The sequence below is a fragment of the Idiotropiscis lumnitzeri genome, chromosome 1 (assembly GCF_059441095.1).
Source record: "Idiotropiscis lumnitzeri isolate Australia: NSW breed Sydney's pygmy pipehorse chromosome 1, RoL_Ilum_1.0, whole genome shotgun sequence".
NCBI classification, from domain to species: domain Eukaryota; kingdom Metazoa; phylum Chordata; class Actinopteri; order Syngnathiformes; family Syngnathidae; genus Idiotropiscis; species Idiotropiscis lumnitzeri.
The window spans coordinates 27,468,190-27,487,804 of record NC_142391.1 but is presented as its reverse complement, the minus strand read 5'-3'; the positions used below and the strand labels follow the sequence as shown (position 1 = coordinate 27,487,804).

Here is a 19,615-nt window from a genome sequence, read left to right as displayed (position 1 = left end):
CTACTGCAGGTATGTTGGACATCAGATTTCCATCACGATCAAATAGAACCACGACTCCATCGTCTAGGAACAGTATGTGAGCAACATCGCACCTCCATTCCACTACTAACAACTTTGTGGGTTCTCCAAAGCCCATTCAACCCCATCTCCAGTGCCAATTGAGGAAAAAGCTCTAATCCGATGGTTCCATTTACTCCATCAAACGAACCAATTACATTATCCATAGTAGGAGTGGAATATCATGACCTAAAAGGTGTATTCAGCAAAGATGAGATCCGAGTCGCCCAGGTACAGGAAGTCTTGAGCTGAAGATTTGGCCTCTCGTTAATATTCCATGTGCCAGCTCAGCAATTATACTGGCTCACCAGCATCTCCCCTAAGTTGAATTTTGGGGGGGGGGTCGATACCTGGTCAACGGTCCAGAGGAACGACCCCACCTGGACCCTGGAGCCATCACTGTCGTGCTTCTGGTGATTTTTTTGGGTGAAATAAAACCCGAGTAACTAATCATGTCTATGCCGTTGGAATGTAGCTCCGTTATCAACTGGGGGTTCACGTATACTGTATGTTGGTGTTTCAAGGAACACATAAAATTAAAGAGGAGAAAAATCGAAATTTTATTTTGAGGAAGAAGGAAATAGTGTTCTTCTTACATATGGTACTTGCATAAATAAATCACATGCAACATAAAAATGGCAGATCACATAAAGTTGGGCCATTTGATTCAGTACAAGTTGGCATAAGAATCATGGGGTGGCGTATTGTATCACTCTATCTTTCATTGCGGCTGCCCGCCGAAATCTCCCCTTAAATATTCACCAATCAAGCATGTGCACCGATTTTCCATGCTTTATGTGTTATTGTGCAATGTGTCTCCTTTACATTTGCTGTTGCGTAATTATTGACGTCAGGGTTTGACGCTGACGTGAACTCTGTGCTGGAGTCCACACAGGCGGTCTTGTGAGACATTCGGAGTGCTGCACAACTGTTGCTGTCTTAGTTTGTCAATGGCTTTTTGCAAAGACTCCACAGCGCCTTTCTCTCTGGATGTCTACCATGTCTCTGAAGAACTGGGCTTCATTTTACCAGAGCCTCTGGTAGGTTTTAACGCCTGTGCACTTTTTCCCCACTCGACATGCTGCATTGTTTGAAAGTAGCCAAAAAGAAATAGCTGATTTGAATTAAATGGTGTCTGGATGACATCAAATGATATCCAAGTGAAAATGGACATTTAGAGCAATTTTCCTGTTAGATAAGATTCAAAATTGCTCACATAACAACTGGGAAACTGAACTCATAGCGTGTGCTATTGATTTGAGCAAATTGACCGGGAGAAGCCAAATGCTGGCATCATTGCATTGTTTGCTTTGTCATGAACTTTAATCCAAAACGGTAACTAGTGTTTACAAAAATCACTTTGGGTATAAACCTTTTTCTACAGTACATCTCAGGTCACCCAGTGGAACAACTCCTTGTGTGTGCCATCATCTAACCCTTTTTAAATGTTCTAATGTTGTCATACATGTCCAAAGCAAGAACTTCCACCTTACTACCAACCATGGATGGACATTGCCCAGCGAGTCCCGGAGCTTGTTCTCGCACATGAGTTGCGCTCTCATATTAAGAAGGTGAGTAGGCTTCATGAATTGACGAAGCCACTTCATCAGGTTTATTGAGGGACGGCTCTGTGCAGATGCCGCAACTGAGCATCCAGTTCCTGCAGAGACACAGGGAACTTCGACTCGCCCACCTGGCCCTCGGTGTCATGACCATGGGATATGTTTGGCAGGAGGGTGAGAGTGACACAGTCAAGGTATCTCTCTCTCTCCCAGTTTGTGAAACAGTGCTTTTTGCTTTTTTAAATTATTTTTTTGCATCATATTCCATAGAGCCTCAACAAAAAGGAAAGACGTTTGAGCTTTTATTCAATATCTTACGAGTGCATTGGATGGTCAATGTACTACACTGGAACATAAACATTTCTATCCACTTTTGGGGCACACATACAAAAAAAAAGAAAGAAATCCCACAGCCCCGATAATTTGAGTTCAATATTTTTTATGCAACCTATAAAAGTACCCCCTCCAGAAATGGTTTGTTCCTCAATATATACACAAATTCCTCCCACCTGTCCCCGACTGGGCTGTGAGCGCTCTACCTACGCAGAGCAATACTCGCTCTTGTTCCCAGCTTCAACCAGAATATGTGGCACATTTCTTAACTTCACTGCCAACACATTATCATTTCCAGTCCTCATTCTTTGCTGAATTTAATCATAAGTCAGTGTTTATTTTGTTAGCTAGGAGTTAGCTGGTGTTTTTTTCCCCCTAGCTATAGGAAACAAGGTGGTCTGACATTATCAGTTAGGTTCTACAATTATAATCACTTGAGTTGTACAAGTTGTCCATTGAGTTGTTCAGTTTACATGTCATATTAATGGAAATAGTTTTGAAATGCCAATCTAGGATTCCTTTTGTGATATCAGAATAACCTGGCATGTGAGCAGGAGTGAGTAGACTTATTTTTAATATCACGGTAGTTTTTCTGTTATTGCACCTCTTCTACCAGTGGTGGGCGGTCAAAGCCTTCTCTGCTGGCCCTAACATAATCAAGAAATCATGAAATCATGATTATATTTATGAAAAGTGTATTTAATATATATATATATATATATATATATATATATATATAATATATATATAAATATATAAATATATATATAATATATATATATAAATATATAATATATATAAATATATAATATATATATATATATATATATATATATATATATAATATTAATAATAATAGTTTAAAAATTCTCCACATTCATGTCATATTATATCCCAGTGTTATATTTTTAGGTGAGAGTTTTTATCCAATTAGAATTCAGCTAGCTTGTGTTGCCAGGCAGATTTCATAGTCCGCCTTTAGAATGAACTGTGCGGGGGTCTGTGCTGTGTGTGTGAATGGGCTCTTAGAGTTGATGGACAGTTGCGATAGCCAATCAGATCACGAGTTGGTGACAGTAAGGCCTTCTCGCAGGCCTCACTTTGAAGGTGAGAACGTGTCCTGTGATTCGATAATCACTTGTGCGAGGGCAGCGCTATCCGGAAATTGATACCAGACGGGAACCCACAACTCATAACTCACAATGGCCGACGTAGGGAAAAGTGTGGATTTGATTGAAGATATACTTGCAAGCCCATTTTCAAGACAGACCTATCAAGAGAAGCTCGCTCTCATGAGCCAAATTCGTCCAACACTCGGTAGTTTGTGTCTGTACATTATATCTCCAGCTGTGGTGTCATAAACGATGGTATTATGAGGGCTATTTATTCAAGTTGCATGAAGTAGGACTTCACTGAAGGCCTAGGTGTGAAATGCACGGCCCATCACTGCGTTCCACTAGCACATTTAATTGTCTTCATAGAGAAAGAGCGCACCATGTACATAGTCAATTTTCCATACTAAAGGATATCAGATCAATGCTTTCAACCTGCCTGTAAAGATCCGCATTCTACCACTGGTGTTATGGTTCTGTAGAAACGGCACTATCCCAATATGGGGGGGGACAACATTAAGCGTGGAAATGTTCCGCGTTTTAAGGTATCATAAGAGACGTAACAGAGACTGGAAGCACCTTGTGTAAAGAATTCCAGAAAGGCGGGACAGAGGTGTCAAGTTTGTCAACCGAGACTCATTTAAGCAATTGCCTCTGTCGTGTATAAACACCAGCCAGACACTAGCGCTGACGTAATCACATATCGAATTATGTGGAGGTGGGATGCCATGTCACTGTGTGAAAGCAGTCAATCACCCATTTCACTGGGTTCTGTGTAAAAAGGGAGGCTGCTAAATGGATGGATCTGTTACAGCTCAGATATGAAAATGTGAAATCGGCTTATATGTTACGGCTACAAGAAGGCTGACACATATTCTCTGTGCATAATCTCCCTCCAAGATGCTGCCGCGCACTCTGGCTGTTCCATACTGGGAGCTGTCCCAACGCTTAGGACTTCCTCCTATTCTCACCCATGCTGACGCCGTGCTAGCGAACTGGCGGAAGAAGGATCCAGAGGGGTGAAGCCAAATAACTTCTGAGCACGTCTTTCTTGCATCTTTTAAAAACTCTCATCTATCAATGTTCCTTCATTCCCATTTTTTTGGCATTTCCCATAACAGGCCATTAGACATAGAGTGAGTACATTTTTAAATCCTCACATGAGTTACAGTTGCATCCAAGAGTGTGCGAGGTCAACTAAAGCTTGATTTGCTTCATGCAGGAACTTGGAGCTGCTGGTCAGTATTCCCGGCGGTGAAAATGTGCGAGGCTTCTTCATTGTCACGCTAATGGTGGAGCTTGCAGCAATTCCTTCTCTGAGGGTGAAGATGTCGTCAGTGTTTGCGTTTTAAACTAAAGATAGAATATATGGACCAAAGGATTGGGGCATTTTATCTGCGTGAAGTACCAATGGAGCATAAATAATCAATTGGGCCCCCATTTTTGTAGCTACTGTTCTAGGAAGACTTTTCCAGATTTCGGCGTGTCGGAGAGACTTTACTTCAGAAAAAAACATTTGTCAGATCAGACAAAATCCCATATGTGGTGGTTTGAGGTCAGGGTTTTTCCTCGAAATTGGAAACATAGAATTGACCAAAATGTCTGAAACATTTTATTTCATCTATCAATTTATCATTTATGTTTCAATACTTCAGTCCATATGGTGTAGCAGAAGCATAACTTTAAATGCAATAGGCAACAGCGATTCTGATGAAGCCTTGTGTCTATGTTTCAGAGCATTCCGAAAGTGATCAACGGTGTCCGATGTGGTGATACTAAAGCTGTGGCCAAAGCCTTGCAAGACATCAGCCAGTCAATAGAAAACATGGCAGAGTGCCTCAGACTAATGAAAGGTAGCTTCATTCAGTCTAAAGCACGGTCACCCTTTTCGCCTCTTAACCAGCATGTTCATTTCATCACTTTATACTGTATTCATTTCATATAGTGCATGTGGATCCATTTGTCTTCTACGGCATCATGAGGATCTTCTTATCTGGGTATTTCATTGTTTTGTTGCATCATATTTGGGGTGGCAGTGGATTAAGAAAAAGTCTACACACCCCTGTTCAAATGTCAGGTTTTAGTGGTATAAACAAACAAAATGATGCCAAATCATTTCAACACAATTCTAAAAAAAAAAAAAAAATCTAAGCGAGGAAGTAAAAATAAACATTTGAGATTAAGTAGTTGCACAAGTGTGAACACCCTCTTATAACAGAATGAACCGATCACATTCAAACAAATCTATTTATGCATTTGCCTTTTGTTTATCCAGGTAAGGCGGTTGAGAACAGATTCTCATTTGCAATGCTGACCTGGCAGCAGACAGGAGAGTAAAACAAGGGAACATAATAACAAATACAAAGTATGTTCATAAACTGTTATAGTTAGTCAGAGGACTCGTGAGGACATTCCATCATAACAAATGGTGAATTTAACAGCCAAACTCATGCATGAATCTGCCACAATTAAAATAGTCTGACTAAGCACCCCGAAATTCTGATGGTCAAGTTGGCTTTCCATGACATTTTCTTTTCTAGCTGAAGTCTGAACATTTTTACTATTATTTGGAAATGTTCATAATTCTATAAACCTTATTTGAAACCCCAAGAAAAACAGCCCCAAAGCATCACTATGTCACATTTACTGTAGGTTAAGCATGGTAAGTATGGTGTTGCTTTGGTAAAGAGCAGTGTCATGTTCGCGCCGGACATACTTTTTGGAATTATGGCCATTTTCACTCATGCATTTTGGAGATTTCAAGTGTGCTGTGCCGTTTCTGTGTCTTTCCACACTACCCCATAGATCAGAAATGTGAATAAGGTGGGAGATTGTCATGAAATGTATGAATCAGCTGGTACTTGCCAGAAATTCCTGCAGCTCCTTCAATGTTGCTGTCGGCCATTTTGTGCCATATTTTCTCCAATTAAATATTACCGTCTTCACTGTGTCCCATGGTAAACATAATGCTTTGGGATTTTATTTGCAGCCTTTTCCTGACCGATTGCTTCGGCCAATGATATCCCCGTGATTCTGTGGTAGCTGTCTGTGTACAAAAATGACAAAAAAAAAAAAAGCATACTAGAAAATTTTTAACTTCATGTGAGGCAATTGAAATGGTGGTTCAGCGGTGCACATTTGTTCAACCAATTTATCTCTATTTATTTTTTTACTTCCTCCATCCATTATCTGAACCGCATCATCCTGTGCTGGAGCCGTTCCCATGTTTTTCAAAATTTTGATATCACAAAAACCATGCATTTGAACAGGGGGTGTTTAGACTTTTTAATTCACTGTATGTGGGACATGCTTCCATAGATGGAAAGACAACCCATGCATGCCAAAAGGTCTGGTTTATGAAGGTGTCCAGACAGAACCGATGGAGTATTCTGGAGGTAGTGCTGCACAGAGCAGCTTGTTACATTGCTTTGATGAACTTCTGGGAGTTAAACACGAGTCCAAAAGTGGTAAGAGAAGTACACCGTTTACCTGTTGATTGATTTTAGGCCTTGTTATGTGATGAAACTTTGATCATGCAGGTGCATTTCTAACATGCATGAGAAACTACATGCTTCCTGCTCACCAACAACTCATCCGGGACATCACGGTGCAACCCTCCCTCAGGACGTTTGTGCAGCAGCATGCCAGTGAGCCGCTCACCGAGGCCTTTCAGGAATGCGTCAGCAAATTGTTGGCTTTGCGCAGTTATCACATCACCGTCGTCACTCGCTTCATCACAATCCCCGCCGCTAAAGCCCGCCAACTACGGAACCAGAGCAGGGACGCAGAAGCGGAGCTGATCAGCAAGGCCCCCGTTGCGCTGGAAGAACGGGGCACTGGTGGCACGGGCGTCATGAGCTTCTTAAAGACTGTGAGGAATCAAACAAGAGACACCCTGCTGCCTGAAACAAACAAAGCCATGAAGCACAACAGCTGATGCGGTGTCAGATACATCTCATAAAACAAGCAGTAAATCACAAGTGATTACTCAGCCCATGATTTTATATGTCCTTAAAATGATTACTTTTGGCAATGTGATAGCGGAAGGCCCTTTTGCCTGGCGTGCTTTACGTTTTGTTTAGCCCGTAAACAAGCCTGAGCCGCATAAAATACCCGTGATTTAGTCCAAACCATAATTCAAACCATTGCTGTTACTTTCTATTAAATATAACCGCTAACTATTCCTCCCATTTGAACTGTAATTCAAAAAAATACTTTGGTGTGACGCTGAATACCAGAAAACTTACTTGCGAAACAGGTAATTACTGAACTCAAAAATTTTTGGAACGTTATTTACATATTAAGTTCAAATGAAGTTTAGAAGGACCAAATATGTTTTCTATTTATTTAAACACAGGAATAAAAAGGCAAAATTAGAAACATGTTTTTCCTAATGGGGTAAATACAGAATATGAATTTCCCTTCATGCATGTTCTGTGCCACTCGTCTTTTTTGGAACCTCTCCTAACTAACTTTTGGGAGGAGTTACTGCACTGCTGGGCACAAATAGAAAATGAAACATTCACACTCACATTTACACTTATGGACAATTAAAAGTTTTCAACTACTGTATTTTTACGGCCATAAGGCGCTGCATCAAAGGGCGCAACACCAGTAGAGGGTGCTATTTCCGTATTTAATGCATGTGCTAGGCGTGCCGCATTACAAGGCACTAGCTCAGCTGCTCGCGCTAGCTCAGCTGCTCGCGCTAGCTCAGCTGCTCGCGCTAGCTCAGCTGCTCGCGCTAGCTCAGCTGCCAGCTCACCAGGACGCAATCCCCTAAGGGATCTTTGCCAGAGGTATCACCCCATTTCAATGACAGACATCATGAAACTATTAGGAATCATTGCCAATAACAATGACTCTAACCAATCCAAGGTGTCTTGGCAATAGTCTACTAGACAACGTCAGGGGAGGGACTTCACTGGTCACCACACTCCTTAGAGTCACGGTTTCAAATCACAACCAAAAAAAACTCAGCATACAAGCAAACAATGAAACAAAGAAATAAGATTTACACAAAACATGTATCTCTCATGCCATCTATATACCCAAAAGAAATAAAAATAACAAAAAGATGATAGCAATGGCTTCTTGGGAGCCACTCAGACTCAGCCAATCACATGGCTGTTTAGAGACAGACTCAGCCAATCACATGGCTGTTTAGAGAGATGTGCTGTTGTGCTTTGGGCTTTTTGCAGTCTGTTGTCTAAACCTGGGACGTTTCTTGCTTGCAATAACATAAATGATAAGACAGACTACAACATTGTGTACAGCTGCCCTTTTGTCCAGCTTTCTCCCACACCATCACCCAAACACCATAGTCACATAATGTATAGTCATGGTCACTTTGAAGCATAGATGACTCACACTTTGTCCAGCAGGGTGTGCTAACATGCACTCCAAACAGCCCAATGAGTAAAAGGGTTGATGGTGGAGAGTGATGCTTAGTCCATATAATGGGCGCGTCGCTTTACAAGGCGCTTTGTTTGTTTTGGGGAAGATTAGGGACTTTAAGAGCGCCCTATGGCCCGGAAAATACGGTAACCTAACTGTAGCATGCCCTCCGAACCAAGGATGAGACTTTACTGATGATTTTGTGGTTTATTTTTTAGCAAGATGTATCCATAACCGTGTAACCTTAAAACCGAATCACCGTAAGAGCTGAAACACAGTTCAAAACATACGCATACAATTAGCTGACATATTTCACATTCAACACTTAATATTTACAAACACAAAATACTTATATCCATCGTTTACACACCTTTTGCCTCTTCGGAGGGGGTGCTAGAAAAATAAACGTCCGTTTTCTGAGGCTCAATATTAAACTTTTTGCCGTACTCTTCGTTAATTTACCTTAAGTGTGAACAGTATTAAACAGGAAGTTCGCATTCAAAATAAAAGCACATAGCTTAAACCGGAAGTAGAACCTTTCAATGCAAATTTCAAATGAAAATAAAATACAATAAACAAAATCACCGCTGCTGTTCACAAAATATGAATATGGTTAGTTACACTAACGTTCACATTTTTGGAATGCGGGAGGAGCCTGATTTATTTTCGCTATTTCGCTATAATGACTCTAAATTCCATCATAAGTAAAACAAGAGGGCAGTTTCCACAGTTTGGAAACACCTCAACAGCTCACTCATCCGTCCTTTAATCACATAGCACTCATGTATTCACGGTCATCACGTATAGCTATTTATAGACGTGTTGCAATATCAGATATCCCTGCACGAAAATAACCCACACTAAAATATTCACACCCTCCAAACTTTCCATCTCATGAAATAATCAGCCTTTGTTACGTCTTCATTCACCGGCACATCTTTGCGGTGGGATCATCATGTTGCGCCACAACGCACAATACGGGGATGAGATGCATCACTTGGCACTACGGTTACTTCAACATGCCTGCCATCCCTCGGCCCTCACAATACTTCCTGATACCGAGAGTGTGGAAAACCCAAAGGCGTGAAGGGGTGGATTGGGCCATGAGTGGCTCACGCTGTGTAATCTTCACCTTTCCTGGCTCCTCTCCAGCGGTGTTCCGTTACAAACGACACGCATGCGAGATGTGGCAATTAGACATGACAATTCGGCCGTCCTAGGTCAGTGACTTAGTGCCGAACATGGCTTACCAGGAAAGCCAACAAAAGTGCAGACCAGGAGAAAAAAGGAACAATTTTAAATTGAGAAGTAAAAAAAATACAGTAAGTTCAATGGAATACATTAATTTATATTAGTTCTGTAATGATTATTAAAGTGTCACGGCCTGCTTTGTGTTCATAGACTTTCAGGCGGGACTTACTTGATGCCACCACTATCAAATAGAATCCATCAATACTAAACAAAAACACAATATAAGTGTGCCATGTAAATCATCTGCAGTAGTTCAAAATCGTGCCAGGAGCAAAAAAAACGTTGTTCCCATTAGTGGGGGTGCTGAAGCAACTGTAAAATCAATTAAAGAAACCCTTAAATTTGCATTTGCAAAAAACTTTTTGTTTTAAAAACCTAAAAATAAAACGGTTGTGATGTACATTATAGCAACACTCTATTTTTACAACAAAAATAAAAGTACAATCTATTTCTCTCTTTACTATATACATCTTCAGTAGTTCACTAAATATATATAAAAAAAAAATCAGAAGTGAATGTGGACAGCAGTAATATTAATCGAATATCAATAGTCAGCGGCAACTGCATGAAGCCAGGAATGATGTTTAGCCGCAGAAAAGGGTTCATAAAATTAAAAGGGACATGACTCTCTCGGGCCAATGTGTGTTTAACACAAACTTGTATAAAAGGTTGAGGGAGGACTATATTATGTTCAGACAGAAATTATTTTTCCCCATTGGGAAATAGAGATAATCTCTTCCAGGAGTCAAACTTTTTTCATCCTAAAATGTTAAGATGGTAATTCTTTAGATCACATTTTATGACAATTAATTTTGCATTTATGTCCAAAACAAATCACACAAGTAATTGGTAAAAGTAAGATGGAAAGCAAAGCTTTTCTGAACAATTTTCTCTTTGGCTTTTCATCAGCCATTCGAATTATGAAAGACTACCCACACCACAAAATACAGAAAATGCAAAACGTACACTTTAAGAAGTGAGGGAAGTTGACATCTTAACATTTTCCACTTCTGAAATCTCATTTGTTAATTCTTGTTGGACTTTCTATATCATTACCGAACGCACCATACGGCATTGCAAGGTTATCAACAGCGCATGGCATGAGAAGATGTGATCACCTTCAATGATGGCCCTCTGTATGCTTTTTCATCTGGCCCAGAAGTATTTTCTTTTAAATACAGCTCTATAGCTGGCAGGGTGCTACTATAAAGTCTTCAGAATGGGAATTATACAAATAAAAAAATGTTCTGCTCAAAAATCCAAACTTGCAGCATTCTGAATGAGCTGTAGCCGTTTGATAATCGTCTGAGGGAGGAACAGAACGTTAGTGATAGACTACTGTGCATTCTGACTTGCGTACAATTTTGGGTTATGTCATCGTACATATGAGAGTTTAAGGTTGAATTCTGACTTGTCAAACTGTTTTGAGTTAGGAGTGTCGATTCTATAATTGGCCACATTTGCCATAAATTGAAAGCAACTGGGGCACAACTCTTTCAAGGAGGCCCCAAAATAAAGCCTCTACTAATTACAGTGCAGTGAAATCCTCCCGAACTGCAATGAGAACAAGCGCATAGGATGCTTCACAACCTGAGAAACAGTCTGTATAAATTTCCCCGAGGTCAGAGGGGGAAAGGTGAGCAGAAACTGACGCAGATTTGGAGAGAATTGGATGCCTGTGTTTTCACATGTCACAGTTATCTGATTAGATCCTTCTTCCACTGCCAAAGCAAATAATCCCTTTCCTTATAGCCTGACTTGGGAGGACTCCCTGACAACCCGACAGTAAACAAAGACCATCTCCAAGGATGTCTTCATTGTGTAGCCGGGGCTGGGCAGCCGCTAACTTTTCACCTCGCCATCACAACAGCGGCTGGTTTCAATGTAGGACATGACACGCGCAAATGCATGTGCGTACTCGCCTTGCACACGTAAAGCCGCTGAATTGTTTGCTGTAATGATAATTGTGTGAGAGCCATTACTAAACACAAGTGTCAAAACTATTATCATTTGAAAAAAACGGAATATTCCTGGCTTGTGCAACGTCTCCCCGCGATAACGGCCGTCACCAGTTTTTTTTTTTTTTTTTAATGACTCAAACATCCTTAGTCCATCAATCCAAGCAGGCATTAGTTTCTCCTTTTGGACGGACATTTGCATATCTGTTCCTTGTTGGTTGACCACAAGGTACCCTGCAGTCTTATTTCAAAAATGGAATTTATGTTGTCGCGGTTTATCGCATGCCAAGCAAAACTGGCGCATTTACTCACGCTGCGAATGAGCAGCACTGGCAGCACCTCCAGAGTGATCGTCTTTGGCCCGCACAGCTGTGATTTATGGGCCATGCGTAAAGTACAGAAGGTGACTCTGAGCGTCATCGGGACTTCTGCATCTTTGTTAAGAACTGCCTACCCTTTGGTCCAAAGGCATATTTACAAAGTCATTTGGGGGCCCAAGATGAAGTGGGACGGCCACGTTTTCCCCCTGCCTGATTTTGAATATTAATTCAACTAAAGTGTGAATTTCAGAAAATTCCATTACACAAAAAAAAAAATTTACTTCAGCATTATTATCTGACAAGTGAATCACCACAATTGGGACCTGCGAGGGTGGGGGTGTATTGCAGTGTACTGCTTCAATACTCACATCATGAAAGAAAAACATTCCTAATGCTGACAACCGTGCTACTGGCTTTATGCATTTATATAGAATTAGATTTACGTGCATGTAGTCCTCCATTTACAACGATTTCTTCTCACCTTCTCTTCTTTCCCAAGGCCATTTTTTTTCGCTCACAGCGCTGCAACAAGTTTGTGTCGGTAATTGCTACCCTCTTTCTGAATCAACTCGGCAAGGAGGGGACAAATGCTCTATGAATCAAGTTTTTATGAGATGTTTGATTGTCTTTGGCTTGCGCGTCTTCGGAAAAGCTGGGATGTATAAAATGTATATATGGTACAGAAGGACACTTTGGGCGTCATCTGGACTTTAGTATTTTTCTGAAGGACTGCACACACATTGTCATAATTCAGATGACATATTTGAGTATCACACTCAAGCTAAAACAATTTGTGTTGGGTAAATGTTTCTTTTCCTCTTTCTGGGTGTCCAGGATAAAGGCCTTTTGTACAAACAAAAGTACAGTACAGTACAGTCATCATAGCGGGCGGGTGTCATGAATAATAAGTGCGCAGAGTCTCGCTCCCTTGGGATTGCTTTGAAAAGTTGAAAAAGCAGACAGGACGGTTGACCTAAGGGGTTGCAGTTCCTATGGATATAGTGTTCCCAGCAGTTCTCGAACGGCTCGATCACCTCCAGGCTGGAGTGACTCATCCTTCCTCAACTGCGTCCATTTGGACACTTTCCACTGAAGAACCTCGAAACGTGTACCGTCTTTCACTGTAAACGCATTACAAAGCCATCTCTGTGCCAGCATTTCCTTGCACATCACTTATGTGGTCTGTTAGAGCGCGTTAAAGGCCTTTTGTGTTGTCATCCTGCAGCAATGTTATCGCCTCCTGTCCAAAATCTCGACTGACACCGCGTGCCCACATGAAAGACGAGCGAAACCTGTCATGTTCGTAGCTTGAAAGGGTTGCCTCTTCCAGGTGTACGATTACTCCTGTTGTTGCCAGTGTTGATGAACCAGATCGGATGATGTCAGCGACGCCGCGGCTGCATAAATGCTTAAAATCAAATAGATATAGTATCATGTGGAGTTTGCATGCTCCACAGATTCTGTCAGCTTGGCATCTGATGGACTGTTGCTCCGGGCATTCCTGCGAGCTGCAGGGTGTAGCTGGAAACACGAGAGAGATTGTTGATAGTTGGAAATTGTTCTTTTCCAAACGTTTTGATGAGTCACTAAGTGACGCTTTCAAAAGCTGAAAAGAGGACCGAGATGTAATCATACAATAGAAACAGATTGGGGGAAAAAAAAAAAAAAACATTTCAGGCACGCAGATACATTTATTAATGCTCGTATTTCAAAATAATTTAACAGCTGATTGATTAATTGAGTGTTCATTTTTGCCATAGACACTGCAAATTGGCCGTTGTGAATAGTTTGGGCACAGTGTTAAAAACAGATGGTCAGTGTTGTATTAACACCACAAAGTAATAAAATAGCCAGTATAGTCTCGGATGTAACACTGATATGTTGTTAAAATGGGGTGTCACCCGAATTCAATCTTAAATGGCGTCTATATGACATTAAAACCATACCCTTACATAATGATGGAAGATGACTCATTTGAGTCGAGACAATTTTCATTTTCCTTGCTCGCAAGATGGAATCAAACTTACAAAAACCCTCCCATGATGGATATACGATTTTCTTTTTGTCCCATCAGGTTGCTGCTTCTTTGTGTTGCCATATCCATGAAACTTTTTATTGGATTTTTGAGGTATATTTTTCCAGAACATTTTGAACTCAGTGGCGGTTGGTGGAGATCAGTATTATTAAATAAATCATTCATATCTCTCTGGATCCATGTTGGGTCACATCCTGCTGACTTAAAAAGTAAGCAAGGAAAGCAGAATGACGCATTCGCCTCGCCACATGCAGTTAGCTTAGCCATTTTAGCTAAACCAGGTCCTGGAAAAAGACCTAGAATATTATCGCTTTTCATCTTTGGACTGGTGGCTAATTGGGATCAGGTTTGTTCTCTTTTGGGCCTTACGGCGGAAACACGTCACAAATCAGACAACACAGATCAACGAAACAACGATTGTAATCATTCATTTTTGTCCACTTGGGATTTCCATCCTCACATTGTACAATGTACAATACTTTAGAATCTGTGTCTAATCGCTGATCGAATGGCTTATTCTCAAGATGAAGAATGCCGAATACGGTCTTGTGAACTTGCCAAGTACGGTCTTGTTAAGAAAATACTCGACAACGTTCTTCTTTAGAACACAAGCCTTCCTGTAAATTGGAATAGCTGTGTATTTGTGAACTTCCCTCAGTGCTGACATATTTCCGTGATAGCAGCACAAAATGCATCTTTGGATTTGAAGTCTTCACAAGTACCCAGTCGAGGAATCCTTTAAGATAGCAGACGAAAACAATATAGCTTGAGTTACATTGGCATGTATGAAAAGTGCTACAGAAATACAATTTGATTTGATTTGAATATTGGGGTATTATGTGTTCTTGGTTCATGCATACTTTCAATTGGAACAGTACTTGGGCCGCGACTGATGACGTTTTGCAAAGATCAAAGACGTTAGCGTGTGATTTTTAAAAGGCGGGGCCTGTTGATTAATGTGTGAGCCAGAGAATGACATTATAGAGATGGTTAGCTGAGAAGTGGCTAAAAACGTTAGCCACCGCACGTCAAGTGTGAATATGTGCTTGTAGTTTTAATTTTGCTACTTTTGTTCAATAAAGTGACTGAAAGTGCAGTGGTGGCTGTGTCTATCCTTCACTACACGGAGAGATTGCAATTTTTTCCAACTAGCCGTGGTCGGCTAAACTAAATTAGGTAACTATGTTTACTTTAACATCGATGTGTGCTTGTCTAACTAAAGTCAATTGTGCTTTACAATAACCACACTGCATTTCTGCTTCATTTATTAAATGTGAAATAAAAAAACAAAACCCACACAAGCACATAATCACACATGACATGTCGTTCGCCACAACTTCTCCAAGTCACTTAACACACATTGACTAACGGTTAACGTCGTTTCACAGAGAGCCCTCTCTACCCTCATTCACTGGGTCAAACATCAATCAACATGCCCCGCCTTGGCCACTTGCCACTATTTGAGCTTCAAATTGTTCTATGGGCGGAATTTCACTGTATTCTCATTGACCAAAATGCTCTTAAACCGCAACCTTGCCCAGCGGTTGTCCAAGAGACGTGAGTCAAGCACACTTTTAAATCAGATTTTGACAGTGGCCAGAAGAATACGTGACATTCAAAGCGCTTTCGTCACAGGATTAGTAGAAGTCCACAAGCGTCACGGCCTTTTGTGTTAAAGGTTAGCACAACTCTGAGCTGTGTGACTGCGACTCACCACTGTTGACGCACAACTAGCACAGCCAGGTGCAAAACACACAACTGCGAGGGCCCCCCCCCCCCACACACACACACACACATGCAAATAAAAAGACACACGCCATGCCCAACCGGGTGCACGTGCATGCACATGCACAGACAGGTCCACATTCCCTTCCTAACTGTCACCCGTGTTGACTCCCACTTTCCCCACCTGGCTTTGCTTTCATGTCACACTTGTATTGTTCTCCTCCCTCTCGTAGCGCTGATTGACTTCCTCCTCCCATGATTTGGCGCTAATGTCACCTTTTCCTGCTTAGCGACCACACACTCATCTTACCAACAGCTTCTCATCCGGGTCACAAAAGTACAGAAGGTTAATTTGGTTGACAAAGTTTAGCTTGCTGTATACAATAATGGATTTGTTCTGAAAATTATTTTACTTATCTAAAGCCTTCAATACTATTAATCATTATATTTGTGTTCAGAAACTGTTCCATTGTCTTTTTTTTGGGGGGGGGGGCCACTTACACGGTTCACAAATTATATTCATGGTAGGCAACAGTTTGGATGCTCATCAAACCGTGTCAGCCTCACATGTGGAGTACCACAGGGTTCTATTCTGGGGCTACTATTATTCCTTCTGTATGTTAGAGACTTATCAGCAGGCTCTTTCCGTTTATTTCTTATTCTCTTTGCAGAAGATACTCATCAGTTCAATCAGGTTTTGTTTTGCATTTGGATTACCCTGTACTGATGGCCAAAATAAATTTCTGACCTCAGTAATATCTTAAAGTGGTATAGAAATGGTGAATAAATCTGTCTTTATTATATTTCAATGAAAAAAAATACTTGAAATTTTACAATCATCTATAGAAAGTTACCCAATTTCTCAAGTTTCAACAAGTTATCTTGGTGTTCTGATGGACGAGAGTTTAAATTGGAAAAGCTATGTTCACCTTGTTAGTAATAAAATGTCCAAATGTATTAGTGTTATTTGTAAATTACATAAGTGAAGTAGCGTAAATCAGCATTGCCTTAACTCTCTAATAAATCCCTATCTTGTATATTAATATATAAGATCACACACACACACACCTGCATCACACTTGTTTTAATTTATGTTCATATCCCCCCCCCCGTTTATTGTTTTACTTTTGTGTGGATTTACTGGATATGAAAATGTAGAATGGGGTGAGATTGATTTAATAAACCCTAATTGGGTTTTCTGATATCAAGGGCACAATTTAGTCCTATGTTCTGATTATGTTATTATCCAATTTACAGTTCATGCTAAGGAAGATGTGAGTGTAGGGTAGATTATAAAGTAGTTGTTGAAAGATAATAACCCAGATTAGATTAGCATCAGAATGCTTACAGTATTCGCATGTAAGGCACTCAGGCTTTCCAACAAAGTACCATTGCCTGCTGTGATATTTTTATGACATGCTGTACAGTAACTGTCTGAGATTCAGTCAGGTTTACTTTTTTTGGTGGGAGATAAAGCTCATGAATCCACACCGGCCCTTGCTGACTAATGTAAGAAAAACAGGGGGGCTTCCGTTCCTGAGTGCGGCTACCAAGAGATGGAATGAAAATCCTGCAATGGTGCGCTAATCCCGAACTTCCCAGTGAAAACATTGCACTTCCTCCCAGGCGAGATCCGGACTTGCTTGCATGCCAAGCGGAGGCAGGCGCAGGGTGGGTTGCCCTGGTGAGGCAGACAAACTGGAGACAGATGGGGTCACGCAGACGGAAGGAGTGCTCAGGTGCAACTGACGTGCATTGGACTGTCACAATGAAAAGTATGTGCACTCATTTGCACTGTTATTGGCAGACAGACAATACTTCAACACATTACATAATTAAAACAATCATGTAATGTACCAGCGCTTTTCAGCATTAGACAATGCCCATTGGTTCTTAGAACTTTGACCTCAAGCATCATGTCAAAAAATACTTTGGTGTAGTACACCTCAGGCTGGTCAGCAGTCAATTGCAGGACAGTAGTTAGTAGGCCAAAGAATTGATCAGAAATTAAAGGGTATGATTCCTAAAAGTAGGGCGGAATCATTTTTGAAAATAATCAAGCTGCGAATCCCCCCCCCATCCCAAATATTGCAGTAGCGGGTGGTGCATTTCACACGTCGGCATTCAGTGAAGTCCTACTTAGTCCGACTTGAATAAACACCCCTCTTAACACCATATTTATGACACCACGGCTGGACAAATAATATACAGACACACATATACACACGACTGAGTGTGGGACTACCTCGGCTTCACCTGAAAGGGCCGTCCTGAACTGGTTGCCAACCATTCCCAGATATATACAGCATTTTTAGAACAGTTTCCCATAATGCCACGGAGTATTTACATCCGCATTCTCATGCCTAGTGGCATTATGGGGGGAAAAAAAAGTTTAGCATTTGCTGCACACGTAGAAACGTTTGTAGCAATAAGCCTGCAAGTTCATTGGAACACATTTGCAATTATGTTCGAACGTACTTGCGAGTACGTTTCAACGCGTTTTCCAGCCAAAACATTTTTACTCCACATTAGCACCTTCACACTTCCATATCAAACAGTTCTGAAAAGAGAGAATAAATGCAAATGCAATAAAAAGGCATGGAGAAGCCATGTAACAGAGGAGTTTATTGTCCAACGTGTTTTGACTCAGAGTTTTCATCAGGACAAATGTAATTTTGTTAAAAGTTAACTATAACTGAAATGTGCAAAGTTCCCCATTGTGGGACTATTAAAGGACATCTTTATCTTTAAATGTAGTTCAACCATCAATCCTGTACATTCATAAGCAAGCACATTTTTAGTAAAGTGCCAAGTCTTAGTTCAGAGCATTCTCATTTTTTTGGTATTGGATCCCACTTGTTGACAGACACTTTCCACAATAGATCGACAGGTACTCGTACTTATAGGAACACATTCCTGCTATAATAATGCCGTTCGCTGGCCACAAAATGTGCTAGCTACTCCGTTCTCAAGACACCAGGTCCTGAAAAACTGTATTCATAAAACAAACTGTTACAGTTTGTCCTGCCAAAGCAGGTCCACCAAAGCCAAAGACAACCACATTTAGATGAAGGACCTTAAACTTTGTGCCATGTAATTTGACAAAATTGAGGAAGGTAATATTGCTATTATTCACAGTGGGCTTCAAGCAAGGCACACAAATAACTCGGTGCCAAATGTACTTAGACAGTGTTTTTATAGATAAAATGTGTTTAATAGAACCAAGACATTGTTCATTGCAAAAATCAGGAAAGCCAAAAAATATTGTTCCAGATTTCTCTTTCTCAGCCTCCATATTCAGAAGTCATGGAACTGGCAGTTATCACCGCACAATTATTCTAGGGCATACCCACAATATTTTTCATTCTGGTTAATGATATCCATTTGTCCATTTTCTAGACCACCTTTACTATTTTTGTTTTTACACATTTAAAACATCCAGACGTTTTTCCATGTACCTGGCTGATAATATTCTCATTCACTCACTTCATTGTATTCTCAGGGCATTAAATTGATAGCAATGTACTGTTCCATTCTGGTTGTCTAATGCTACGTTCAGATCAAAGACCAAAAGTTGGAGAAGATGTTTCGGCTCCCATCTGAGTGGGCTTCAACAGCTCACGCACTCGGACTAGATAGGACAGCTGCAGCCTTTAAGTTGGTGACGAAGCACAATTATTCATCCGCTACGTTATGGCCTCAACACACCAATCCGACGTCGGCCATTGTGGCCAACTGTCACTACAACGGACCTTCTGCGCATGCGTGAGAAGTAGTTGCCCTCCACACCATAGGGGGCGATACTCAATGTTTAGCCTTTGACGGTGACGTCCAATAACGGCGGTCTTTTGTGAATGACAGCGAT

At 40.9% G+C, this 19,615-nt stretch overlaps 2 protein-coding genes across 2 annotated transcripts in view; one reads left to right on the top strand and one right to left on the bottom strand.

The window, feature by feature from the left end:
- The window catches only part of rhobtb2a (Rho related BTB domain containing 2a), a 52,424-nt gene that overhangs the window by 15,468 nt on the left and 17,341 nt on the right, over nt 1-19,615 (bottom strand). The window lies entirely within an intron of this gene.
- On the top strand, nt 928-7,494 carry ido1 (indoleamine 2,3-dioxygenase 1). The gene is made up of 10 exons (XM_088292670.1): nt 928-1,097; nt 1,533-1,628; nt 1,694-1,813; nt 3,965-4,083; nt 4,186-4,200; nt 4,287-4,386; nt 4,800-4,917; nt 5,010-5,061; nt 6,383-6,531; nt 6,604-7,494. The coding sequence occupies exons 1-10, from the start codon at nt 1,008-1,010 to the stop codon at nt 6,999-7,001; spliced, it is 1,257 nt and encodes a 418-aa protein (XP_088148796.1). The 5' UTR covers nt 928-1,007; the 3' UTR covers nt 7,002-7,494.

Excerpts from the sequence above, each read along its gene's own strand:
- ido1 (XM_088292670.1), top strand. The coding sequence starts at position 1,008 with ATGGCTTTTTGCAAAGACTCCACAGCGCCTTTCTCTCTGGATGTCTAC. Across the intron at positions 1,629-1,693 it reads TGCGCTCTCATATTAAGAAG|ATGCCGCAACTGAGCATCCA; the intron begins GTGAGTAGGCTT and ends GGCTCTGTGCAG. Across the intron at positions 6,532-6,603 it reads TAAACACGAGTCCAAAAGTG|GTGCATTTCTAACATGCATG; the intron begins GTAAGAGAAGTA and ends TTGATCATGCAG.